Below are 25,628 nucleotides of genomic sequence, written 5' to 3'. Positions count from 1 at the left end.
GCATATCTGGATGGCCTTCTATAACCCTTCAAAGGGTCACAGAGTTCAGTTGTAATCCAACCTCCCTCCCAGATTATCTAATCCTGAACTAGGAGATGGATCAGATTTATGGAGAGACCATGAGAGAAACGAAGGGGTTAAAGAAGTAACAGATCTACTGTTGTAAAACCACAAGAAACCTCAGCAGAACCTTCAGCCAAGAAAGATCTTAATTAATGGAAAATGCACATTCCCAAACGGTCTTTTTGTGCCTGGAAAGGAGGCAGCATTTCACTTCTAATTTATAGGCATTCTTGGAATGATTCCCCAAGGCACCACTGTCGTTTGCAAATTGTTACATCAGAAGACATTAGCCATGGAACATCAGTCCAAGGACCACAGCATCAGCTGCAGAAGTGGCTGGTTATCATGCCAAAGGCCCCAGATGAAATTTTGTCTTCTCCTTGAAGGTATGAGAAAGGCTATCACGTAAAACATGGGACCCGCTAATGCTTAAGTTAGCACAACATACTAAGGTACGAAAAAGCTACAGGTTAACAAAATGCAATTGTTGTGTTAACGTAACACGCTTTGCCCTGATGGTGCAGTGATTAGAACATGGGATTGCAGGCAAGCTCTGCCCACATCCTGGAGTTTGATCCTGATGGGGCTGAAGATTGACTCACCCTTCCATGCTTCTGAAGTTGGTAAATGAGAACCCAAATTGTTGGGGGCAATATGGTGACATTATAAACTGCCCAGAGAGTGCTGTATAGCAGTATGAGGCAGTACATGCCTATAAGTCTATTGCTATTTGCCCATACATGAGATTATGGTTTAAAGAAGGATGCCCAAACTTGGGAACTTTAAGACTTGTGGATTTCAACTCCCAGAATTCCCCAGCCAGCATTCTGGGAGTTGAAGTCCACAAGTCTTAAAGTTCCCAAGTTTGGACACCCCTGCTTTAAAGTGATGGGCTGGCTCACTCTAAATTGAGGATGTTGTGCAAACTTCCAGTAGCAGTACTGAGCTAGATTTAATTCAATATTAAGCAACTTCCTCTGTTCTCATCTCTCTCTCTCTCTCTTCACCTAGAAAAAATCCGAAGATCACCCAACTAGCTGTTTTGCTGATAAATATTTCCATTGTCTCTGCCCCAGATCCTGTGCTACTGCAGTTCTATAGATTAGTAGCAAAATTGCCCAGAGTCACGCTTCTCTGTGAGATGGGTGACACATACCATATTTTTCAGAGTATAAGACGCACCAAGGTTTTGAAGAGGCAAATTAAAAAAAAAGTAGGTAGGTAGATAGAGGGATAGACAGGGAGAGAAAGAGAGAGAAATACAGTAAATAGGTAGGGAGAGAGAGTAGTTAGGTAGGTAGGTAAATAAAGGGAAAGAGACAGAGAGTGTGTGTATGTATGTATGTATGTAGGTAGGTAGGTAGGTAGAGGGATAGAGAGAGAGAAATAGAGAGAGAGAGAAATACAGTAGATAGGTAGGGAGAGAGAGAGTAGGTAGGTTGGTAGGTAGAGAGATAGAGAGAGAGAAATATATATAGAGAAATACAGTAGATAGGTAGGTGTTTCTGCTGGCACAGCACTTGATCAATGTAATTCTCATCAGTTAAAGAGCTTTCCAAAAGGAAAAAAAATTTTTTGCACTCTGCAAACCTCCCAAAAGTGGTTTTCCAAAAAAAAGAGGCATGAATAGCCTTGGGGGGGGGGGGGGGGGGGCTTGCAGAGTGCTCGGGGGGGGGGCAAAAATGAGCAAAAAACAGCCCATTTTTCACAAAAACTGGCCTGTTTTTTGTCAAAACAATTGCATGTATAGCCTTATGGAGGCTTATAGAATGCTCCTGAAAACTGGGGGTGGGGGTGGGGGAAACTGGCCCGTTTTTTGCTCATTTCTGCCCTCCCCAGCCCCCAGGAGCTCTCTGAAAGCCTCCTAAAAGCTATGCACGGCCATTTTGGTGAAGGGGCGGGGTTTTGGGAGGCAAAAAATGGTGTATTCGATGTATAAGACGCACCCAGATTTTCAGCCTCTTTTTTTGAGGAAAAAAGGTGCGTCTTATACTCCGAAAAATATGATAAATAGGATGAATACATGCTTGCATACATATATGCATGCAATTTACATATAGATAATCTTCATTTGGTTCCAGGTATTTGCTGTTCAAATATGAAATTGCATAAAATAGGAACGATGTTTCTCTGCCGGAAGCCTTGAAGGTGGTTTGCTAGTCCCTAAATAGTCTGATTTGGTGCGAAGAACTTCTTATGTTCAGAAGGCAGCTGAGCAGGGGTGGGTTGCTACAGGTTCGCCCGGGTTCAGGAGAACCCATAGCTAACATTATCATGGTCGGTTCGGAGAACCTCCAAATCCCATCCCTGGCTGGCCCCGCCCACCCCTCCCCTGAGTCTCCATGCAGCCTGTTTGGATGCGAGGTAAGTGCAGGGCCCACACAGAGACTTGGGGAGGGGGGGAAATGGGCCTCCCGGAAATTCCAGAAGGCTGGAAACAGGCCTGTTTCCATCCTCTGGAGGGCCTCCGGAGCCTGGGGGAGGCAGTTTACATCCTCCCAGAGGCTCGAGGAAAGCCTCCAGAGCCTGGGGAAAGCAAAAACGGCCCCTCTGCCATGATGCAGGAGGCCAACTAGGCCACTCCCACCATGGTCACGCCCACCCAGCCACCGGGGAGAGAACCTGTTGCTGAAATTTTGGAAGCCCACCCCTGCAGCTGAGTGTGTGCAAAAACAGCAACCTTCCGAGTTTGGAATCAAATGTAGATTGGTCACACAAAACAAACCAGAGAGTTTGGCCAGTGATGTTATTTAGCTGTATAATTTAGTCTGATATTTGAGCTTCTTTGGGACAGAGAGGGGTACCCGTGCGTCACTTCTGCTTCCCATAACCAATGCTTCCAGGAATATTGCTTAGAAACCCTCTATGCAGGCCAAACTTTGATGGTAGAAACATCCCACAAGACAGATGCCAACTGTCTGAATTACACCACTGGGCTGGATTCCCAAATTTAAGCCATTATCAAACGACCCTTTAGATCAGTGTTTCTCAAACTTGGCGACTTTAAGTCCTGTGGACTTCAACTCCCAGAATTCCCCAGCCAGCTATGCTGGCTGGGGGATTCTGGGAGTTGAAGTCCACAGGACTTAAAGTCGCCAAGTTTGAGAAACACTGCTTTAGATAAACCTAAAAAGCCACCAATAAACTTTCTTCACTCTGCCTTGTCCAAGTTTACTAACTGCTCTGATGCTTCTAACTTCTTAATGCAAAAAGACCAGTCTCTTCTCTTTCCTGTTTATAAGGTGTCACTTAACTCCTTATTTTCTACCGCAAAAGGACCAAGCTAGAGTGCCACTTTACACATTTTTAAACTTGACAGTTGCACAGAGACATATAATAGACTGAGAAAAATACACAGCTCCTTCCTATAAAAAAACCACTTGCATAAAGAAGAGGGAAATCAACATACCAAGCAAGGACCAAGCGAAACAAGACAAAAAGATTTTTTTTAACACCGTGTGCCCTGACGTTGGGAAAGATTGAATGCAAAAGAAGAAGGGGATGGCAGAAGATGAGATGGTTAGATAGTGTCATTGACACACATCCTAGGATCACATGACTGCCGTATATGACCTTCCCCACTGGCTTCCAACCGGCAGTCAATGGGGGAAGCCGTATTCTGTTAACAACCCTGTGATTCACTTAACAATTGAAGCGATCTACTTAACAACCAAGGCAAAATGGTTCTAAAATCAGGTGTGACTCACTTAACCGCTGTTTTGCTTAGCAGCGGAAATTCTGGTCCCAATTGTGATCATAAGTTGAGAAGTGTTTATAGCAGGGGTGTCACACTCAAGGCAGGCAGACTGGATGCGACCCGCAATGGGGTTAGATTTGGCCCGCGGGGCAGTTCTGGAAAATGTACGGGGCTGGCCCCTGTCACTTCAGTCCGGTCTACCCAGTGCAAAGAGGAAACATGCCAGCAGTTTGGGGAGTGGTGTCAAGCTGGCCACAGCTACCCAGTTTGCCCCCTGCTCCCTGCAAGGTCAACCTGATGCGGCCCTCAATGAACTTGAGTTTGACACCCCTGGTTTATACTGAGCTTGTGAAGTTGGTGGGTCACTATGAGAACATATTGTTAGAAGGGCCCGGGGTCTGATCCAACAGGGTGCTGTTTACATCTTTATGTTGTTAAAAATGAATTAACAGCCACCACAAACATGAAGCTGCTGTTGTATCACTTCCTCAATAGGGTTAAATAATTATAGAATTCACGCCTTACAAATCATTTGATAAGCAAGAGAGGCAGCTTTTAGGGAAACAGTCCTTGCTCACAGAGATTCTTTTCTCATCCCTCTTCCTTCCTCTGTAGCTTAGCAGGTTTGCCAATTCTCCCTGTGCCCAATAATTTCCTTAATTTCAGGTCTTGCAGCCAAATTTGCCATTTTTTAAAAAAGAAAAAGAAAAATCCCCTTTTGTTTATTTTTAAATCCCTGAAGGCTGGTAACACTGCATTCCTTCCACACCACGGAACTTGCAATACTTTGCAGACAGGGATTAAGTCAAGCCTGCATCCATAGGGATAAACAGATATTTAAAAACAGTTCTAAAGATACAGAAAGTGGCGGGACAGACTGTCTCAGGGACTGGGACCAGGGGTTTCATGCCTTGCAGATAATGATGATGAAAATAATACCTTTAACACCGTCAAGGATCAATATCTACCCTGTTCAAGACCTTTCGATAGGTGAATAAATGCCAAAGCCAGGTTAAAACATCTAGCTGACTGCAACCAACAACAACAACAACAACAACAACAACAACAACAACAGCATTGCATTGAGTTTGCATTTCTAGACTCTCTTTTTATAGACAACTCAAGGAAGCATGCATGGTTTTGGGGGTTGGGGGTGTGGAATCTCTCCAAATTCTACCATACAATCTACTCTGTTAGGGAGGTTGGGCTCGGAGAAAAAGGCTGCTGTAAAACCACACTACAAATTTTGTAGCCAGTGGGGAACTTGGATTTGAGTGTATTCAGTCCATCATTTTAACCACTACACGACACCATCTATCTAAGAGAGGTTGGGGGGCAACTTTTTTAAGATACCAAAATTTTGCACCTGGCTATATACTCTACAAAAGGGGCACAGTGGACTAGTGGCTAAGATCAGTGGTGGGATTCAAATAATTTAACAACTGGTTCTCTGCCCTAATGACCAGCTGGGTAGGCGGGGCTCGGTGGTCATGTGACTGGGTGGGCATGGCCAACTCAACGTCACTCACGTTGATGGGCGCTTCGCCTTAGCTGTAATAAGGGTTAACCGGAGAGACAGTTTCTGTAAGCAGGACAATCAAGATCAGGCTAGAAACAACCCCAGAATGTTTCCTTCCTGCCTTCCTTACAAGATTAGCTTTGTAAAGTGGAAAAAACAAAACGAGATTTCTTCTAACAAACGGTTCTCCAAACTGCTTAGAAAGTTAGCAACCGGTTCTCCTGAATAGGTGCGAACTGGCTGAATCCCACCACTGGTAAAGATGCCGGGCTTGTCGACCCAAAGTTCGAGGGTTCAAGACCCAAGCATCATGTGATGGGGTGAGCTCCTGTCCTTGCCCCAACTCTTGCCCACCGAGCAATTTGAAAGCATGCAAACGCGAGTAGATAAATAGGTATCATTTTGGTTTGAAGGTACCAGCGTTCAATACATCATATAATCATGCTGGCCATATGACCATGGAAGCATTTTTGGAAATGAAGAGGAGCACTGATCCCTAAAGTCAGACCCAACTGGACAGGGAAACATTTACCTTTATATACTCTACATCAGTGTTTTTCAAACTTGGCACTTTTAACATGTACGGATTTTAATTTCCACAATTCCTCAGTCAGCATGCTAGCCGAGGAATTCTGGGAGTTAATGTCCACACGTTAAAGTTGCCAACTTTGAAAAACACTGCACTATGTTGAACAAGGAGCTGGACTAAATGATCTCCAAGATATTTTGTAAGTCTAGGATTAGGGACCAGTTAGAATATGAAATGGATAGACAAAATAAATTGCAATACTGTATCCACAATTAAAATTCATGGAAGTCTCCTTTACCACACAACCCACCATATTGCTAGTCCTCATCGTGTCATATATCCTCCGAGTTAGAATTTCAGAGGTTGTGGGTCGGGTGAGGATTTACCATGATGCATCACTTCTTCTTAGCAAAAGTAAAATATGCAAAACTGTTGAGCTGCAGACAATTTTTTTGTCATTTAAACCCAGATTCTAGTTTTTCTTTATGCAGAATTCCATTATCTTTCACGTAGTGGGCTTGGATGTACATTACAACGCGAGGAAGTCTCATCATCAGCTAGGCTAAGCCGCAGAGGAACTGGGATGAATTATAATTCTAAATTCATAATAGGCTTTAAAAAAAAATGTAGGAATCAACATCTGCCCCCAAACATTTTACATAACATAAGAGCTGCCCTACAAACATGCTGACTGACAGAGCCACATATATTTAAAACATCTGCCCACAAAACCAAAACAAGTCAAATCAAAGTAGCTTAATCCAGAATTATTTTCTCCCTGATGAAGTCAATTCAGTGTCGCATTTCTGAGTTTTCTTTTGGAATCAGATAAACACACACACACACACACACACACACACACACACACCATAAGCAAACATACTCCAAATAGACAGCAGGTTGTCCCTATTTGTCCTGGCAAGCATGTACAGAAACTTTCCAAAAGACAACAAAACACATACACACATGAACTAACCCCAAACATCTCTTGCGTCTATCATGTGGCAGCATCTTCTGAGTTACTGGAGTTGCCAATGGTGAGATGATCCAAATCCATGCTGAAAAACATGAGCCCAGATTTGGGTCTCTTTTTAACCAACTATAGGAAAGCCTCAGGAAGCATAGCCTTTAAAGCAGTGTTTCTCAACCTTGGCAACTTGAAGATGTCTGGACTTCAACTCCCAGAATTCCCCAGCTGGCTGGGGAATTCTGGGAGTTGAAGTCCGGACATCTTCAAGTTGCCAAGGTTGAGAAACACTGCTTTAAAGGCAATATCCCTACACCCAAGAATTTGATATATATTCAAGCAAACAGAGAAATGTATTGGTAGCACTCAACCGATCACCACAACTGACTGGCCTCAAATCACCCAACACCCTTGAAACTGCAATGAAAGTAGCATCATGATGTTATTGGAACTCAAACCGCACCCTCTCGGCAGGGTGGCATTGCATGCGTGTCCAAAGAGGGCAGAATTTGTGGTACAGCGCCATCGTTATTATTTTTTAGGAAAGCGGGTGGAGATCTGGGCATCTGCAGAAGACAACCGTAACAGAGAAAGTGGTGGGGAAAGAGGAATAGGTCCACCTTGGAGGAGAAACAGGTCAAGTCTTCTTTATATCAGGATGCATTAAAAAGTTAATGCTGAGGAGTAATGATGCCAGTGTCTAGACATTCTGGGATAGCTTTGCCAAATGAATATTAGTCCTCTCACAGAGATAAATTGCCTCTAGTCTTCACGTAGCATGAGATGGCAAGTCAGCCTGAAGAATGTATCTTCAGTGTCTTTCCTCTCAATAGTGTTCTCTTTTTCTGTTCTCATTGTTCCCACTGCGGGCATTTCCTATTTCCATGGGTTCGGCCTCTAGAGAATGCTGCTCCGTTTTATTTCTTGTTTCAGACTTCAAGAAAGTGGGTAAAAAGCAGTAAGTAAAGCAGAATCTGTAGGAGCTGAGAGCTGGGAACAAACCCCATGCAGCTAGATGGACTTTCGCAATTGTCCATTGGCCTCAACTGCCTGAGACAAGGGAACTGTGACAATAAATATGCTATCTAAGAAAAGAGGAAGCATCAGTTGTGTTTATTTCTGGATTTGGAGCTCCTCCTCACAGTCATTTATGCTTTGGTCCCTTCCTGATTGGATTTCTGAAATGTGTGTTGCATGGGATTGTCCTTGAAGGCCATCCGGAAGCTGCAACTGATCCAGAATATAACAGTATGCGTAGAAATAGTACATTTTGGTACACCTACGTAACAACACTACTCTCTGAACTGCACTGATCCTAATAGGATTTCAAATGCAACTCGAGTTTCTAGTTATCATTTATGAATCCCTATAAGAGTGGGAAGAAGACAATGGCAAAGCACTATAGTTGTTGTTTAGTCACTAAGTCATGTCTTTGTGAACCCCTGGACCACAGCATGCCAGGCCCCTCTGCCCTCCATTGCCTCCTAGAGTTTGCCCAAATGTATGTTGAGTGTGTTGATGACGCTATCTAATCACCCCATCCTCTGCTCTCCCCTTCTCCTTTTGCTCTCAATAAAGCATCATAGCACTTCTTAAAACAAAACAAAAACCCACATGGACTATCAGGAGCAACAAAGCAGTAATAGAAGTAAGGAGAAAGAAGGAGTTATAGTCTCTCTTCTTCTAGACAATTTGCACCGATAAGGAGAGAAAGCAACTGAATGGTGGAAAGGCCTCCATAGATAAAGGTAAGGGCTCCTCGCACATATGTGCTCGTCATTCTTGTCTCTAGGGGGCAGTGCTCATCTCCATTTCAAAGCCGAAGAGCCAGCACTGTCCGAAGATGTCTCTGTGGTCATGTGGCCGGAATGACTAAAAGCCGAAGGCACACAGAACATTGTTACCTTCCCACCAAAGGTGGCCCCTATTTTTCTACTTGCATTTTTACGTGCTTTCAAACTGTTAGGTTGGCAGAAGCTGGGACAAGCAACAGGAGCTCACTCTGTTACGCAACGCTAGGGATTCGAACCACTGAACTGCTGACCTTTCTGATCAACAAGTTCAGCGTCTTAGCCACTGAGCCACCGCGTCTCTCAAAAGACGGGGGAAAAGACTGAAAAAAAGACTCAAAAGACTGATCTACTAGCAAATCTGGAAATGATAACTCTTTCATTATTAGAGACTCTGCAAGCACACAATCTCGCACCCTCAACTTCTTGAATCGGAGCTTCAAGCTGTTCATACTGGAAGTGCACCCATGCCTCTTCACATTGGTTAAATTGGATAACGGTGCCAAGATGGCTAATGACAATGCCCTTCTTTAAAAATATAACACATGCGGTTTTCCTTTTCCCACACCACTGAGAGGTACTCACTGTTGCTCAGCTTTGGCTCTGTCGCTTAGGAAGAAGAGGGCCGTGGCCAGGAAAAACATCCCCCCGAGGACCACAACAAAAGGGCACAGCATCAGCGCATAGCCTAAACTGAGGAATTCCCAGAGTGGAGACTCCTTTGTGCTCTGCCGTATCACATCGGAGATCTAGAAGGGAAAAGTAGGGGGTGGAGGGGGTGGAAAGAGAAGGAACAGACAGAGATAAGCCTATTTATGGACGTTCTCTTTGTCACCAACATAGTTTATTTGAAATGGGATGGGGGAAACCAAGTGCTTCCTTGCCAAGATTTGCTAGACTTGCTCAGTTTTGCACAGAAAAACAAATCCTGACATTCTTACAGTTAACTAGATGACTCCTCCCATGACTCTTAGGCAGGATTTCCCATTGTGATGTTTTTCTCTTCTTGTTGGCATTAGTCTCTGCACAAGTGGCTCTAACCACCAGACTAGATCCTCCAGGGATAAGAGGATGGTGGGAACCCTTGTTCAGTGACAAACCACTGATTTTTCCCAGCTGCAAAAATCCCAGTTGCTAACTTTGGCACCTTCTGTTAAAAAATCTGAAGGGGGCATGATGGTTCAAAGGTTAAAGATGCTGAGCTTGTCAGCTAGAAAGCAGAAAGCCCGGGTTCGAGGGCTGCACAATGGAGTGAGCTCCCATTCCTTGCCTCAGCTCCTTCCCAGCTGCCAGTTCGAAAGCATGTAAGTGCGAGTAGATTAATAGGTACCACTTTGGTGGGAAGGTACGGTAACAACTTTCCATGTGTTTTTGACATATAGCTATGCTCGCCACATGACCATGGAAACATTTGGGATATAAGCTAAGCCAACAGTCTTGGGACAACACTGGCTCTTTGGCCAATAAATGGAAATGACCACTGCACCTTAGAGTCGGACAGGACTGGACAGAGAAATCTTTGCCTTTTACTTTGTTAAAGGATCTGTCTGAGGGAGACTTCACCAGAAACTGTTCTGACCTAGGCTTCCCCAAAAAAGCAGAAGGCAGAGTCCTGGTCCCGACAAAACCCCTTTTATTAAACAAATGTGAATTCCTCTCATTCACATTCAGCAAGGCCTGGCAAACAGTCTTTCAAAGGAGTAATTATGACTACAGACCTTATCTATCTTGGAAAGCTGCCATGTAATTATTTTCCAAATGAGGTGCTGTGCAAGGAAAGATTGGGCACAGAGTCTCTGAGATTCACGGACAGATCTTCCCACTCCTGAAACGAATCTAACGAATGAGCAAACGAACGAATCGTTTCCTGCAAAAGCCCACTCCCCTTTCACTCCTCTTTTATTTCCTATGGGAGGGGCCATTCACTATCCACCTGTGGCTTTACTCCCAAGTCGACCCTTGTTCCTTAACTGTTCTTTTCTTCTGGACATGTCCTCTGCACATGCGTACACTGGGAACAGGCTCTAGCTGTTCCTCTGCGTCACTGGTGTCTAGGTCCTTAGGCACCTGATCACTGCTAGATGGCCTTGGCCCCATCTCTGCCTCTAACGCAGAGCCCTCGTACGAGCCTTCCCCAGCCTCCAGGACTGGCCCATGTTCCTCCCCAACCTCCTCACTGTCTGACACTGCTGCCAGCTCTACTGGTTGCTGGGGGGCCACAACAGAAACCTGGTAGAGCTGACACTTTTCAGTGTTAAAGGAATCCACTACCTGTTGTTGTATCAGGCATTTTCCTAGGTTCAACCTCTAAGGCCCAACTCAAATTCATTTACTGGACAATCCCTTTGTACACAGAGTCTTCATTTAGAACTGGGGTGGTTACATTGGAATACCCGTTTTGCTTCAGATTCTAACTAGGCAAACTCCAGATAGAGTTGGGAAAATCCCAGATCATAGTAGACAATCTGGGCTAGATGGCTAAATAATATCAGGCAATAAGTATACATTTATTTTAGTGATGGGAGGAAGCAAGGGAAACAATATGCTCTGTGGCCCCAATTTAGCACCACATTTGGCATGTGGGTGTAGGCATGCCTTGGTGTTTTAGAACTACCCTGAGTAATAGTGTGAACTAAAACTAGGATGCTTAACATAGAGGAGTCTTCTAAGTAACTAGCTCCCTCTTGAAGTGTTAAGTGGTGATGTCAGTTACTTTTCCATGTCATTTCCCTAATGCAGAAGTGGGAGAAGCTTATCTGTGTTAGAAAGATTGTGTTAAAAAATGCCCTACCCATCCCTTATCACATGGGGGAGGCTTTTCTAATTATCTGCAAATGGCATCATTTTGTCTGGGTTAACACCATGATTTGGAACATCCCCCCCCCCAATATTTTCTGTCGTATCAAGGATTGTGGGGATAATAGGAGAAGAAAGGAGTATATAGGAAACTTTAAAGTAAATTATTTTAGATTCAAAATTACGACAGGAATTAGAAAGGCATCTTAAAAAGGTGGATCTGAAGAAGCAGAAAATTGTGTCGTGCCAAAAACACTTCGTTCCTATGCCTCTTTCTGGATTCGTGAATGATACTTTATTTTCTTGTTCTGAAGATGCATGGCTAAGTTATACAATACAATACAATACAATACAATACAATACAATACAATACAATACAATACAATACAATACAATAGCAGAGTTGGAAGGGACCTTGGAGGTTTCTAGTCCAACCCCCTGTCTAGGCAGGAAACCCTATACTGTTTCAGACAAATGGCTATCCAACATCTTCTTAAAGACTTCCAGTGTTGGGGCATTCACATCTTCTGGAGGCAAGTTGTTCCACTGATTAATTGTTCTAACTGTCAGGAAATTTCTCCTTAGTTCTAGGTTGCTTCTCTCCTTGATTAGTTTCCACCCATTGCTTCTTGTTCTACCCTCAGGTGCCTTGGAGAATAGCTTGACTCCCTCTTCTTTGTGGCAACCCCTGAGATATTGGAACACTGCTATCATGTCTCCTCTAGTCCTTCTTTCTATTAAACTAGACATACCCAGTTCCTGCAACCGTTCTTCATATGTTTCATTCAACAAAGTGCACAACTTCAGACAAAGAATAACCTCGAAGTGAGAAGGGTGACAATAAAGGTCTAGAACAGTGTTGGTGAAACTTTTCGGCACCGAGTACTGAAATGGGAGTGCGAGCAGCAGAAACCAGAAGTGCAGCTCCCCAGTGCACATGCACGGGAGTGTCAGAAACCGGAAGAATAGTTCCCCGGCACACATGCTGGTCTTCTAGTTTCTGACACGCATGCGCGCAGGAAGACCAGCTGGCTGGCGCACATGCACATGCCAGAAATCAGAAGCTCAGCTTCCCGGCACACACATGCATGCTGGAGAGCTGCTCTTCCGGTTTACGGCACTCCGGCGCATGCAGAGATCAGATGGTCGGCAGACATGTGCGTGCCGGAACCTGGAAGAGCAATGGGCGGCGGCTGGCTTGCCTGGGGAGATGGCTCTGCATGCCACTTCTGGCATGCGTGCCATAGGCTCACCATCACGGGTCTAGAAGATGCCTTCGTACCACATGCTATGTTAAGTTAGTGTTATTTGGCTAAAAAAAAATTATGGGATGTGTGGACTTATACAAAACCTGACTGTTGGCTTAGCTTATATCCCAAATGAACTCAGAACATGGATTCATTGAATTGCCAGGCTAAGAGCATTAAATGCAATCACAAAGCCTGTGTGCGTGCAGAGCTGGGGAGTATTGTCATCCTCAGAACAAGGACCCAGCTTCTTATCCTATTCCTCAGGTGTGCCAAGGCTATACTTACAAATCCAACCAGGTAGGGACTTCCAGCATCTCCCAAAAGATGAGAGGTGAAGCTCTGCAAAGCTACGGCTGTCGCTCGGCGTGTAGGAATAACCACATACTGAAATGGGATGCAGAAGGCAGGGAGAGAGATAAAAAGATTAAAACATCATAGCATTTAATCATTCTGAACAATTTGTCCTTTAGCAATAGCAATAGCATTTTGACTTAAATACCTCCCTATAGTTCTTTAGAACTATAGTACTCTTTAGAGTACTTTCTAAGCACTTTACAATTTCAGAATTATTTGCATATTGCCCCCACCCCCCAGCAATCTGGGTCCTCATTTTACCAAACACAGAAGGATAGAAGGCTGAATCAACCCTGAGCCCCCTCAGGATCGAACTCCTGACTGTGGGCAGAGTTTGCCTGCAATACTGCAGTTAACCACTGCACCACCAGCGCTCTCTTTTCCAGCTAACCATATCCAGATAGGAACCATCATAGAGCGAACACCAGCCAGTTTGGTGCAGTGGTTAAGGCAAGAGGCTAGAAAAGGGGAGACTGTGAGTTTTAGTCCTGACTTAGGGATTGAAGCCAACTGGGTGATTTTTGGTCAATCACTCTTTCTCAGCCATGGGAAGAAAGCAATGGCAACTATCCATCTGAAAAGGCTGCTAAGGACTCTGGAGGGACTTGCCCAGGCAATCAGCAGAAGTGGCTTAAATGGATACATGGATACACACACACACACACACACACACACACACAAACACATGGACACACACACGGACACACACACGGACACACACACACGGACACACACACACACACTATGCTGTTGGATGTTCTGTCTGCAGAGGGTGGATATAGTACTCCAACATAACTGGAGAGCAAGTGATCAGAAGAAGGCTCAGTTAGATAAAGGTAAGAGTTCCCCTCACACATATGTGCTTGTTGTTCCTGACTCTAGGGGGTGGTGCTCATCTCTGTTTCAAAGCTGAAGTGCCAGCGCTCTCCGAAGACGCCTCCATGGTCATGTGGCCGGCATGACTAAACGCCAAAGGCGCATGGAACTCTGTTACCTTCCCACTGAAGGGGGTCCCTATTTTTCTATTTGCATTTTTATGTGCTTTCAAACTACTAGGTTGGCAGAAGCTGGGACAGGTAACAGGAGCTCACTCAGTTACGCGGCTCTAGGGATTCGAACCTCTGAACTGCTGACCTTCTGATCGACAAGCTCAGCGTCTTAGCCTCTGAGTCACCAGTTAGATCCTTTTTAATCTGGAACTAAGCTGCAGCCCAGTTTAGGGCTCCTGAACTGCATGAATTAGGAGCAAATCAGGAGATCCATAAACTATGTTGGTTGTTTTAATCCACTGAGAGTAGCTGAGCATAGAGGGGGAAGAAACATTTAGTGAAAAAGTAGTTCCTGACCAAGTTTGCAGATGTAATCAGTTACAAAAGTAGACTGGCATTTTGAAGAATAAAATAAAGCTGAAACTAAATTTTTACAATGGGAGTTGTCCAGATTTTGCTGCCCAAAGGACAGATACGGTTGCTTGGCCAAACATACTTCCTTAAGTAGAGGCCTGGAGAAAGCTCTGGTTTCCCAGTGATGTCCTCTTCCCACCACAGAGAACAAGCAAGACTATTCATAGCACTGTAGAAGGCATCTCTAAACCATTGTTGTTTTTGATGCCCACATCCTATGGAAATGGCCAGTGGCAAAGGCCATTTAAGAAGAATGTCCCTAAATTTTTAGGACCAATATCAAAATCCAGAGGAATGAGAAGGGAAGGCAGCCAAGAGTTCTCCAGTAGTCCTATGGTGACTTGCTTCTTTCTGCTAATCTCCCATGGATGCAATTCAACTTCTATAGCCTTGGGATTTTATGGTAGTCTTCAATTCCAGATACTAACCAGGTTCGAATCTGCTTAGCTTAAAAAAATAAAAAACAGCCAAGCTTGGCTATGTACTACCACTTGCTGTGATGCCTCCCTGCTACATCTACACAACATGAAATATATAAGCTAGATCTCCTGTTTTAAAGGTGGGCAAAACTTTATTGGGAAGTGAGAGATGAGAGATGGTCTCTAGAAAGCTGGAAAATGGAATCTCTATCAAGGTTTAAAGAACGAGACAGTTCTCCAAATGTAGAAGCAGAACATGTTTGTGTGTATGTATGTATTATGTGGAGAAAGAGCAAGAACCAGACGAGGTGAGGGTGAAGAGTGACAAAACAATAAGACCAAATTGGAAGTTCTTTAAATTGCAAGTATCTTCCTTAGCAACTTTGATGAGGAACATTGCAGGTCAGCTTGCAGGAGAAAATTAGTCATACTAGCTATGGCTGATGAGAGAGAGGCCGCATTCAGACAAACACATTTAACCAGGACAGTTAAAGACCCAGCAACTGCATTGGCCCAGCAACTAAACTTGATTGCTTTTAATTAGATTAGTCTTCAATCTAATTTGCAATGAAGGAAATGCATTAATATAATATGTTAGGCACCTGCCGGAAGTCCAAGCTTAGTTGTTTGAGTCCAACAACAGTTGCCCAATTGCAAAACATACATATAGCCCTATTCCCATGATGGCAAACCTATGGCATGCATGCTGGAAGTGGCACGCGAAGCCATTTTTCCAGGCACGCGAGCCGTCGCTGGTTGTACTTCTGGGTTCAGCCAGCTGGTCTTCACGCATGTGGGAGTGCTGGAACCTGGAAGAGCAACTGGCCGGTGCACATGCAGGTGCCAGAAACCAGAAGATCATCTTCCTGGCACATGCATGCGCACTGGGTGGCAGCTCTTCTGGTTTATGACATGCGCATGTGCACCAGCCAGCTGGTCTTCGTGTACGCATGTGCGCCAGAAACTGGAAGACCAGCTGACCATTGCACATGCATGTGCCAGAAGCCAGAAGAGCAGCCACCTGGTGCACACATGCGCACCAGGTGGCTGCTTTTCCAGTTTCTGGCACACACATGCGCGCTCCCATTTCAGTAGTTAGTGTCAAAAAGTTTCACCAATACTGCCCTATACCATAAATGAAATGCAAGTTGCACATCCATATCAACTTACCATAAGTATGTCAGCTGTGATGGCCCAGTTTGAAAACAAAAGAGTCTCACCAATAAAAATGCAGACCTGTGGTTGAAACATTAGACATATACAATTTACTCATGCAAATTTGGGAAGTTATCCCACAATCTGGTGGTTTTAAAGACAGTATCCCCAATGTAACTGAATGCATGGCAATGTACTGTTCACATCCACTGAACCTTATCTGTGTGGGGTGGAGGAGACAGGAAGGGAAGGGCATTTTTTTTAAAAAAAATTACTTATTTGTGATCGGGAAAATTTTTATTGAAGAAATACTTATAAAATGTTCATAGTTTTATAAGGTTTGTAAGCTTCTTATTTTTATATGCTTATAAGAAGTTTAGAAGCTGGTAAAAAGTGTGTGTATTTCAAAAGAGGTAGAGGTCAACCATGGTGAGAAATGTATTTATAGCAGGAACAGGGAACTTCCAGATGTTACTGAACATGGCTTATGGCTGGGATAAAGGGAGCTAGAATCCAGCAACATCTGCAATGCCATATGTTCTGCCTGATTTGTAGTATTTATATACTTCCTTGAATTCTCAAGGTAGCTAACAATAATTCTACCAGTATAAACATGGACATAAGTACAAACATAAGCTGCAGAGCATGCTGGAAAAAAATGGGGTTTGTAAAAAAATAAAAAAGAACCCCATCAAGTACTGAAAGGGAATCTGCCTTGATGGAGAGGAAGTTAAATATATATTATAGGCTGATTACATAAAAGAATGACTCTGGTTGCAGCTAAAGGTATGCCAAACATTTCAATTTTAGATTGTCTTGAACTCGAAATGCAAAGTGGTGATTTTGAACGTCCTAGAAGCACTTGGAACCCTTGAAATAGCTTTGTTTTACGTCACTTTTAATCGTTTTTGTCTTTATGCATCTTTCCCAAAACTATTCAGAGGTGTTAATTTTGTTACCGGCAGGGCCATTTTGACTACAGAAGGATCAGCGTTCAAAGAAGTGCATTAATAATGGATAAAGGGAACTTAATACATTGGAATAGAATCAAGGTCACCAGTTAGCATATTAAAGCATTGGCTAAGGTCCATTTTCAAATGTGGAGATTCCAGGCAAACGTTCCATATCCTTGGTATTCAACTGCTTTGAAACTGATTGAATCTGGTACTTAACGTATTTTGATGTGAAAATGTTGTCCTGGAACTCATCATTTGTTTGGTGCTCAATGCACAAGCTCGAATTTGTCAGTGTTGGGTGCCTTGTGATATTATTCTTTATGGGAAAAAATTATTTGGAACTTATTGTTTTGGGTACTCATCATGACACCCTGAACCAATTAACGATGAGTACCAAGGTGCCACTATATTTGACACTGTCCTTTACCCTCCTGTGTGCTTTAAATCTCCTTTGAGATTTAAAAGCAGGGAAATGAACTGGGTGTTCTATAGGTATTCCGAATTCATACTTCCTGAGATTTAAAATGCTCGGAAGGCAATAGATTAGTAGTAGCGGTGGTGGGAGGCTCCTCCCACCCGCCAGGCGTCTCTGTGCATGCGCAGAAACATCGAGCGCATGCAGGAGCACACCCGAACTGGTAGTAAAAAGATTAGCAACCCAGCTCTGGTTTCCATCCATTGTTTCTTGTCCTACCCTCAGGTGCTTTGGAGAATAGCTTTGCTCCCTCTTGTTTGTGGCAACCCCTGAGATATTGGAACACTGCTATCGTGTCTCCCCTAGTCCTTCTTTTCATTAAACTAGACATACCCAGTTCCTGCAACCGTCCTTCATATGTTTTAGCTTTCCGTCCCCTAATCATCTTTGTTGCTCTTCTCTGCACTCTCTCCAGAGTCTCCACATCTTTTCTACATCGTGACAACCAAAACTGAATGCAGTATTCCAAGCGTGGCCTTACCAAGGCATCATAAAGTGGTATTAACACTTCATGTGATCTTGATTCTACCCCTCTGTTTATGCAGCCTAGAACTGTGTTGGCTTTTTAAAGGAATAAAGGAAGAGAAATCCAACTTCAGCCCCTCCTTTTCCAGACTGACCACTTACATAGGCTCCTACAATGCTGTTCTTGGCGGCAACGAAAATCAAGCAGGTAAAGATGGCTGATCCCAGCATCCCGACAGCACAAACCAGAGGATCCGCTCTCTGTGTTTTCATCCGGCACCACTTGGTAGCTCCAGCCCCAGTGATCACGCCCAGAAATCCAGTGAAGCAGGTGATAGCTCCAAAGATCAAACTAAGGACAAAGAACGATTCCAGAAATAAAATTCTTTTCTCATTTAGGTGTACTTATTTTTATACACAAGGCAATAGGTGAGAGGCAACGGGGAGGGTTGAATTAGCAAGGCAAGGCAATGAGTAAGAGGTGCTACATGGAAATTGATGGACTAAACCCCTGCAAAAGAATTCAGAAAACAAAACAAAAATATGCAAGTTCTGGAGATCTTCAAGTTTCATGGGAATTCTAGGTTCTTTCATAACTCAGATCTGATTTTTTGACAATAAATGAAAAGTTTAAAAATATTTGCATTTAAGAAGTTTATTTAAAACTTACAGTATCTCTGGAGAAGCTATTTTTTGCCACGCCATGCCTACATACAACTGTTCTTCAATCACTCAACTTTCATTTCTCTTATCATTAAACAAAATATGAATCTCTGCCTCTCATGGTAGCCATGACAATTAAGATAGCAAAGGAGGCAAAAGTACAGAAGGAAAAAAAAATGTATGTAAAAACCACTATTTGTCAACTGAAGTAATACGATCAGATAGAATTTAAAACAAAATGTCCTGCTTTTATTTTCCCCTCAGAACTCAAACGCTGTCATGGCGGCAGGAAGAAATAAAAATAAATAAATTCCTGCTTTTAAAATAAAACCTATAAAAAGCTTTGTGGATTGTATTAAGTATTAAGACTGGATGAAAGCCCAAAAGAACAGCCTGAACTGAAAAAAAGTATAGCTAGTCCTCATTTAGTGACTGACTTACTTAGCTACCAATCATATGAAAAAGTAATTTTACAACCAGTGCTTGGATTTATGGCCATTTGCAGGTTGACAAAGGAAAACAGAAGTAAAAGCATAACTATGGTGTTTCACTTAGTGGCTATGTCTCTTTAACAACTGAATTGTCAGTCCCATATTGGTCACAAAAGGACTAACCCTCCTTTTGTTTCACTCCCAGCCTATGGTATCCTCAAGTGAACCGCACCTAAGCAGGCTCGGTTTCTGACTCTCTGAGGAATCAGTGAAGATCCTCTGGTCTGGTGGCCAACTGGACCTGTCTGCCATGAAGCACTCAAGCAGGGCATGTGAGTAACGGCTTTCTCCTGCATTTGTCTCACTCCTTCTGGTTCTTGGTGCATTCATGCTTGCTGTCTTCGAACACGGCAATTCCATTTATTCATTTAAAATGTTGTACTCCTTTCTTTTTCTATTATTGTTGGTGTATATTTCAAAACTCAGTTTATGTTTCCTTGGGATGGTATTTCCGCCAACCCAAATATAATTTAGTACCACTTCTTATTCCCTTACCTTCGCTAGTCTACCCTAGTTATGTTTCCCCCCCCTCAACTTTATATCTCGCTCTTGAATATATACTTATATATTTAATATTTTCTTTTCTGTTTTCCCCTTCTCCCCCCCCCCTTTTTCATTTAATAGAAAGGGAGAGAGGAGGAGAGAATGAAAGGAAGACGGGGAAAAGAAGAAAGAGGTAAGGAGAGGAGGATGGAAGAGAGAGAAAGAGAAGGAGAGAGGGTAGGAAGGGGAAGAGGAAGAGCAGGAGTAGGAGAAGGGTAAGGGAAGACGGGAGGAGAAGGAGAGGAGGAAGGAAGAAAGTAGAGAAGGGAGGGAGAGAGAAAAGAAAGGGAAAACAAGGAGGGGTTACACAAGGAGAAAGGGATGGTAAATAAAGCAACCCAAACTCTACATTATAACTTATTAAATGAAATAATAAATGTATAAGAATGATAAATGTAAAGTAGAATAACAATTATGTGAATGTATACTTAAAATGGTGTGCAAAAGAATAAAAAAATATTTGAAAAAAATGTTGTACTGTATTGTTTAGAGTAGCATCCGCTATACCAGTGTTTCTCAACCTTGGCGACTTTAAGTTCTGGGGACTTCACTCCCAGAATCCCCTAGCCAGCTGGCTGGGGGATTCTGGGAATTGAAGTCCACAGGACTTAAAGTCGTCAAGGTTGAGAAACACTGCACTATACCATAACGCAAACACAGCCCACAGTAAGTGAACATATTCTGAGGAAATATTTTATAGCTTATAGGGAAATACGAACCTAGAACAAAACCTCACCTGTCTTTAGTCCCACAGGGCTGTGAAGTGCAAATCTCTGCGGTTTTTTGAACAACCTGGGCCCGATGCAGATAAACAGGGAACCACATCCCCAAAGCTCCCGTGGCAAAGGAAACAGCAGAGGTAGCCAGGGACGAAAACACATAGCTGCGACTGGAGACAAAGCGGGTTGTAAGTCAGTAAACGAGTCTTCCAAACAGGCTACAAGAAAGAAACCAGATCTGCCCCAGGAAACATCTGATCCCTCTTACTCATATACAGTAGCCCAGAAATAATCTCAAAACCTCTTTCCAGAGTTTGATGTCAATAATTAATAACGAGGCAGCTATAATTAAGGGGCTGCCACAAAGAAGAGGGAGTCATCCTATTCTCCGAAACACCTGAAGGCAGGACATAGAAGCAATGGATGGAAACTAATTAAGGAGAGAAGCAACCTAGAGTTAAGGAGAAATTTCCTGACGGAACAATTAATCGGTGGACTGGTTTGCCTCCAGAAGTTGTGGGTGCTCCAACCCTGGAGGTTTTAAAGAAGAGATTGGAGAACCATTTGTCTGAAATGGTATAGGCCCTATAGGTCACTTCCGGTTTGCTCAGAGGGTCATTTTGAGTGCTCCGAAGGCTTCAGGGACCTTCAAGAGGCTTCCCTGAAGCCTCCGGAGCAGTCAAAACGAACATCCAAGCAAACCAGAAGTCCGTTCCCAAACTTCCGGTTTGCCCGTAGGGCTGGTTTTTTGCGCTCCGGAGGCTTCAGGGAAGCTCATGAAGCCTCCGGAGGGCCTCTGGGGGGGCGGGGGTGGGGAGGGGGCTCTTTTCAGCCTCCCCAGGCTCCTATAAAGCCTCTGGAGCCTGGGGAGGGCGAAAAATGGCTTTAAAAAAAGGTGAACTCAGCTGACCAGCGCGCGCATGCACGCTTCCCAGCTGACAGGGCAGCGCCTCACGTGCCCTGACAAATGGCTCCACGTGCCACCTGTGGCACGCGTGCCATAGGTTCGCCATCTCTGGTATAGGGTTTCCTGCTTGAGCAGGGGGTTGGACTAGAAGACCTCCAGGCTCCCTTCCAACTCTGTTATTCTTAATTTCTATCATAAAATGGCAGCTCCATGACAAATGAGGGCGAAAAACCACACCAGCTTAATATGACGATAGAAAGGAATTAAAAGTTCTCTAGGGAAGGACTGCTATCACTTCTGTAATATACAAGGCACTTAGCACATCAATGGTGTTGACATTACACTAACAGTTGCTGTCATCAGTAGCTTCATGAAAAAGACACTGGAGAAGTGGAATATTGTAGCAATTTTCAAAAATGTGACTCTCAGTTGTCTGGCTTTGCACCCGTAAAGTATCTCAAGTTGGTTTCTAACCGAGAAAAAATTAAAATCAACCCTAAGAAGGGTTGCCTTACTTTCTTATCAAGGCCTTCATGTCCCTCAGCCAGGAGGTCCGGGCCTTCAGCTGTGCCCCCAGTTGTTCAGCATTGCCTCTTTTAGCAGCTGGTACAAATATTAAGATAAGTGTCCCTGTGATCATACCTAAAAGTGGAGAAACCTAGAAGAGAAGAAGGAGGGTGGGGTAAACAGCTGAGAAAACAGCCCAAAGCGAACGATCTGACATCAAAACTCAAGATGAAGAACAGGATTCCTAGATCAGAGCAGAAATTCCTCTCTCTGATTCACCTCCTCTAGCTTTTCTTATAAAATTAAGAAATTCCTGCCTTGGGAATTGCAAAGAAAAGATTGGAATGGTGGGATTGAATCTTCAGAACTGAGGTCTCTAAAGTCCAGAGGGCAAATTATTTATCTCCATGCGCAACAACTTATTTATGGCACTTGGAAAGAGAAGGTTATATAGGTAATGAAACCATTTTCAAACCAGCCATTTTTAGAACTTCTCCTCCTACAAGTGAGTTTAGTGAGGGAAAGTTTTGATTTCAAGTTAATCAGAATCACTTTGGTTGTCCGGCGGAAAATGTCCCTGTCTACTTTCTCCATGTCATATATATTATCTCATACAACATCATACTTTCCTTTCCTTTGTCCCAAATTCATAACAGATTTCATACAGTATAGCCAGGTTGCCAAGGAAGTTCTACCTCAACATCAAAAATTATGGAACTATGTTGACTCAGTATATCCCCAACAGCAAAGTCAACAGAAAAGAAATAGTCCTTGTTTCGTGATCACAGCTGGGCCTGGCAACTTGGTCATTAAACAAATCACTAGTTCAGGAGTGTCAAATTCAAGGCTCGGGGGCTGGATCTGGTCCGTGCGATGCTTAAATCCGGCCTGCAGGACCACCCTGGAAACAGCAAAGGATGGGCCCGCGGTGCCTCTGCCAGCGAAAATGGACTTCCCAAGCTGCGTTTTTGCGGGCAGAGTGCTCGGGCCATCACAGCCACCCATGATACAAGTGGCATCAAGCTGGCCATGCCTGGGTGGGATTCAGCCGGTTTGGACCGATTTGGGCGAACCTGATGCTAATCCAACATCTGGTTTGCTGAAACGGTAGTTGCAAGGACTGGCTGGCCCTGCCCACCCTTCCCCTCCCTTCCCAGGAGTCTCCACATGGCCCATTTTGGATGCCAGTGCAGGGCCCGTGCAGAGGCTCTGGGAGGGCAAAAAAAGGGCTTCTGGAAGTTTCTGAAGTTTGGAAACGAGCCCATTTCCAGCCTCCTGGAAGGGCTCCAAGCCCAGAGGAGACCATTTTCCCTCTCCTGGAGGCCCAAGGAAAGCCTGGGGAGGGGATAAATTCCCCCCTGGTGATGCAGGAGGCCCAGTAGGCCACACCCACCATGGCTTGCCCACCCAGCAACCGGGCAGAGAACCAGTTTGCTAAAATTTTGAATCCCACCCCTGGGACCATGCTCACCCCGGCCCCCTCAAAGTCAAACACAACTCTGAAGCGGCCCTCAATGAAATTGAGTTTGACACCCCTGTAGTAGCTAAATGAAAACTATGACTGTGTGCTTATGATCTTATTTCAGTATTCCTCTGGTTTAGAGATCTGCAAAGGTCATAAATGTGAGGATTGGTTGCAAAGTTACTTTTTAAAATCACTGTATCAACTGAAAATTGTCCCTAAACGAGACAGTCGCTAAACAAGAACTACCTGTATAATGCTACACAATTTGTTATGCAATTTATGTATGTGTGTATGTGTTTTATACACACAGCATAAAATATCTGGGAGAAATATCCGACATACCTCATTCCATTCCTTGCTAAATAGACAAAGCTATTATCCATTGAATCTCTCCTTTCATTAATTCACTTGCAATTTTTAAGTGAACCTCCCTTTCCCTCCTCCATAATCTACAACATGAACTATATGAAAGATAATTATGCTGGCACAATTTATAATGTAAAAAAACTAGAACCACCACCACCCACCTAAATCATGCATTCAATGTCCTCTCAGTACCTGAAAATGCCATGCAAATTCTATCTCATCTATAAAACAGAACTAATTAACCTGCATAAAGATGCTTATTCCGAACCAGGCATGTGACAGTATTCAACACTTCTAAATGGCACCATCTCTGAAATTCCACCTCCGCAGAAGGCCGGTGACAAGAAAACAGAGATCACCTCTCTGCTGGCCGGAATCCAAGAGGGTCAAAGATCAGTAAGCAGTTTGGCTGTCTTATTTCCTCTTGGCTATTTTTCCATCCAGGCCAATTTTTTTTGTGTCTGTATGTCTGCTCCGTGCATTGTGCGCTTGTCTTCCCTAGCACATTTATCAAGGTCCCCAAGGGGATAAAATAGAAGGAAATAAGAACGGCTCGGTGCAGGAAAAGAAATGTGAAGTGAGACAAAGTGTTCCTCTCTCTCTCTCATGCACCCCCGAACAGAAAAAATAAAAGCCTTTATTGTTTAATAATAAGGGAAATTAAGAACAGTGTGGACTGAGGCCATCTTGCCTTTGCTATCTCAACAATAAACCGGCATAAATCAGAAGCGCCCTAAATTGTGTAACAGATTTTGTATGCGCTCCAACAAACGAAGGGAGTAAATGAAAGAGAAGTTATGTGAGAGAGGTGAGGCGGAAATCTCTGTGAGAAATGGCAAAAAAAAACCCATCATACAGGGTTTCAATTTGGCTGAATAACTGAATAACAGAGTTGGAAGGGATCTTGGGGGTCTTCTAGTGAGACCTAACCCCCTGCTTAGACAGGAAGCCCTATACCATTTCAGACAAATGGTTGTCCAATCTCTTCTTAAAAACTTCCAATATTGTAGCACCCACAACTTCTGGAGGCAAGTGGTTCCACTGGTTAATTGTTCTGACTGTCAGGAAATTTCTCCTCATTTTTAGGTTGCTTCTCTCCTTGATTAGTTTCCACCCATTGCTTCTTGTCCTGCCTTCAGGTCAGTGGTGAGTTGCCAATTTTTTTACTACTGATTCGGGTGCGTTTGGCCTTGGCGTTTCTGTGCATGCTTCCCGCCACCGCTACTACCGGTTTGCCCAATCTGGGCTGAACTGGGAGCAACCCACCTCTGCTTCAGATGCTTTGGAGAATAGATTGATCCCCTCTTCTTTCTGGCAGCTCCTTGGATATTGGAACACTGCTATCATGTCACCTCTAATCCTTTTTTAAATTAAACTAGACATGAAACTAGCTGTTTCAGTTTTAGCCCAAGTTTTATATATAACTGGATTAAATAGAGTCCTTCTCTCTGACGTTTTTTAGGTGGGGAAGTGAATGGGCAGGGGTTGCATTTAAATTAATTCAGATCTTTGTAAAAGGAACATTGTCAGTGTAATAATGGTACAGTATAGTCAAAACAGCCATTATGGGGTACTAGCACTTCACTGCAATTCTTTCTACTTTGAGTATCAGTTTACGAGTGCCAACATTTACGCACTCAGAATAATACCAATAGAGAAAAGGAGACAATTTAGTTGATGGTTTGGTTTTTTATATCAGCACGATATAAAACAATGTTGAGACTCTAGAAAGGGTACAGAGAAAAGCAACAAAGAGGATCAGAGAACTGGAGGCTAAAACGTAAGGAAGAATGTTTGCAGAAATTGGGCATGTCCAGTTTAATGAAAAGAAGGATTAGGAGTGACATGATAGCAATATTCCACAAAGAAGAGGGGGTCAACCTAATCTCCACAGTACCTGAAGGAAGAACAAGAAACAAGGGATGGAAACTAATCAAGACGAGGACCAACCAAAAACTAAAGAGAAATTTCCTGACATGAAGAACAATTAACCACTGGAACAATTTGCCTCCAGAAGTTGTGAGTAAGTGTTCCATCATTGGAGGTTTTTAAGAAGATCTTGCACAAACATTTTTCTGAAGTGGTATAGGGTCTCCTGCTTGAGCAGGGGGTTGGAATGGAAGACCTCC

At 43.6% G+C, this 25,628-nt stretch overlaps 1 protein-coding gene across 2 annotated transcripts in view; it reads right to left on the bottom strand.

The window, feature by feature from the left end:
• The window catches only part of LOC309386146 (sphingosine-1-phosphate transporter SPNS2-like), a 149,198-nt gene that overhangs the window by 14,743 nt on the left and 108,827 nt on the right, over nt 1-25,628 (bottom strand). For both annotated transcript variants that reach the window (XR_014174354.1, XM_081941211.1), the window contains exons 6-11: nt 21,677-21,819; nt 20,272-20,424; nt 18,001-18,190; nt 15,958-16,023; nt 12,897-12,995; nt 9,151-9,314 (exon numbers count right to left, since the gene is read on the bottom strand). Coding sequence is in view for 1 of the 2 variants with exons in the window: in XM_081941211.1 (XP_081797337.1) it covers nt 9,151-9,314; nt 12,897-12,995; nt 15,958-16,023; nt 18,001-18,190; nt 20,272-20,424; nt 21,677-21,819 (815 nt within the window). In the remaining variant the exon portion in view is untranslated. The remainder of the gene's footprint in view (nt 1-9,150; nt 9,315-12,896; nt 12,996-15,957; nt 16,024-18,000; nt 18,191-20,271; nt 20,425-21,676; nt 21,820-25,628) is intronic.

The sequence above is a fragment of the Natrix helvetica genome (assembly GCF_964273705.1).
Source record: "Natrix helvetica genome assembly, chromosome: 2".
Classification (NCBI taxonomy): Eukaryota; Metazoa; Chordata; class Lepidosauria; order Squamata; family Natricidae; genus Natrix; species Natrix helvetica.
The sequence above is the reverse complement of the archived record's forward strand: the minus strand, read 5'-3'. Positions and strand labels throughout refer to the sequence as shown.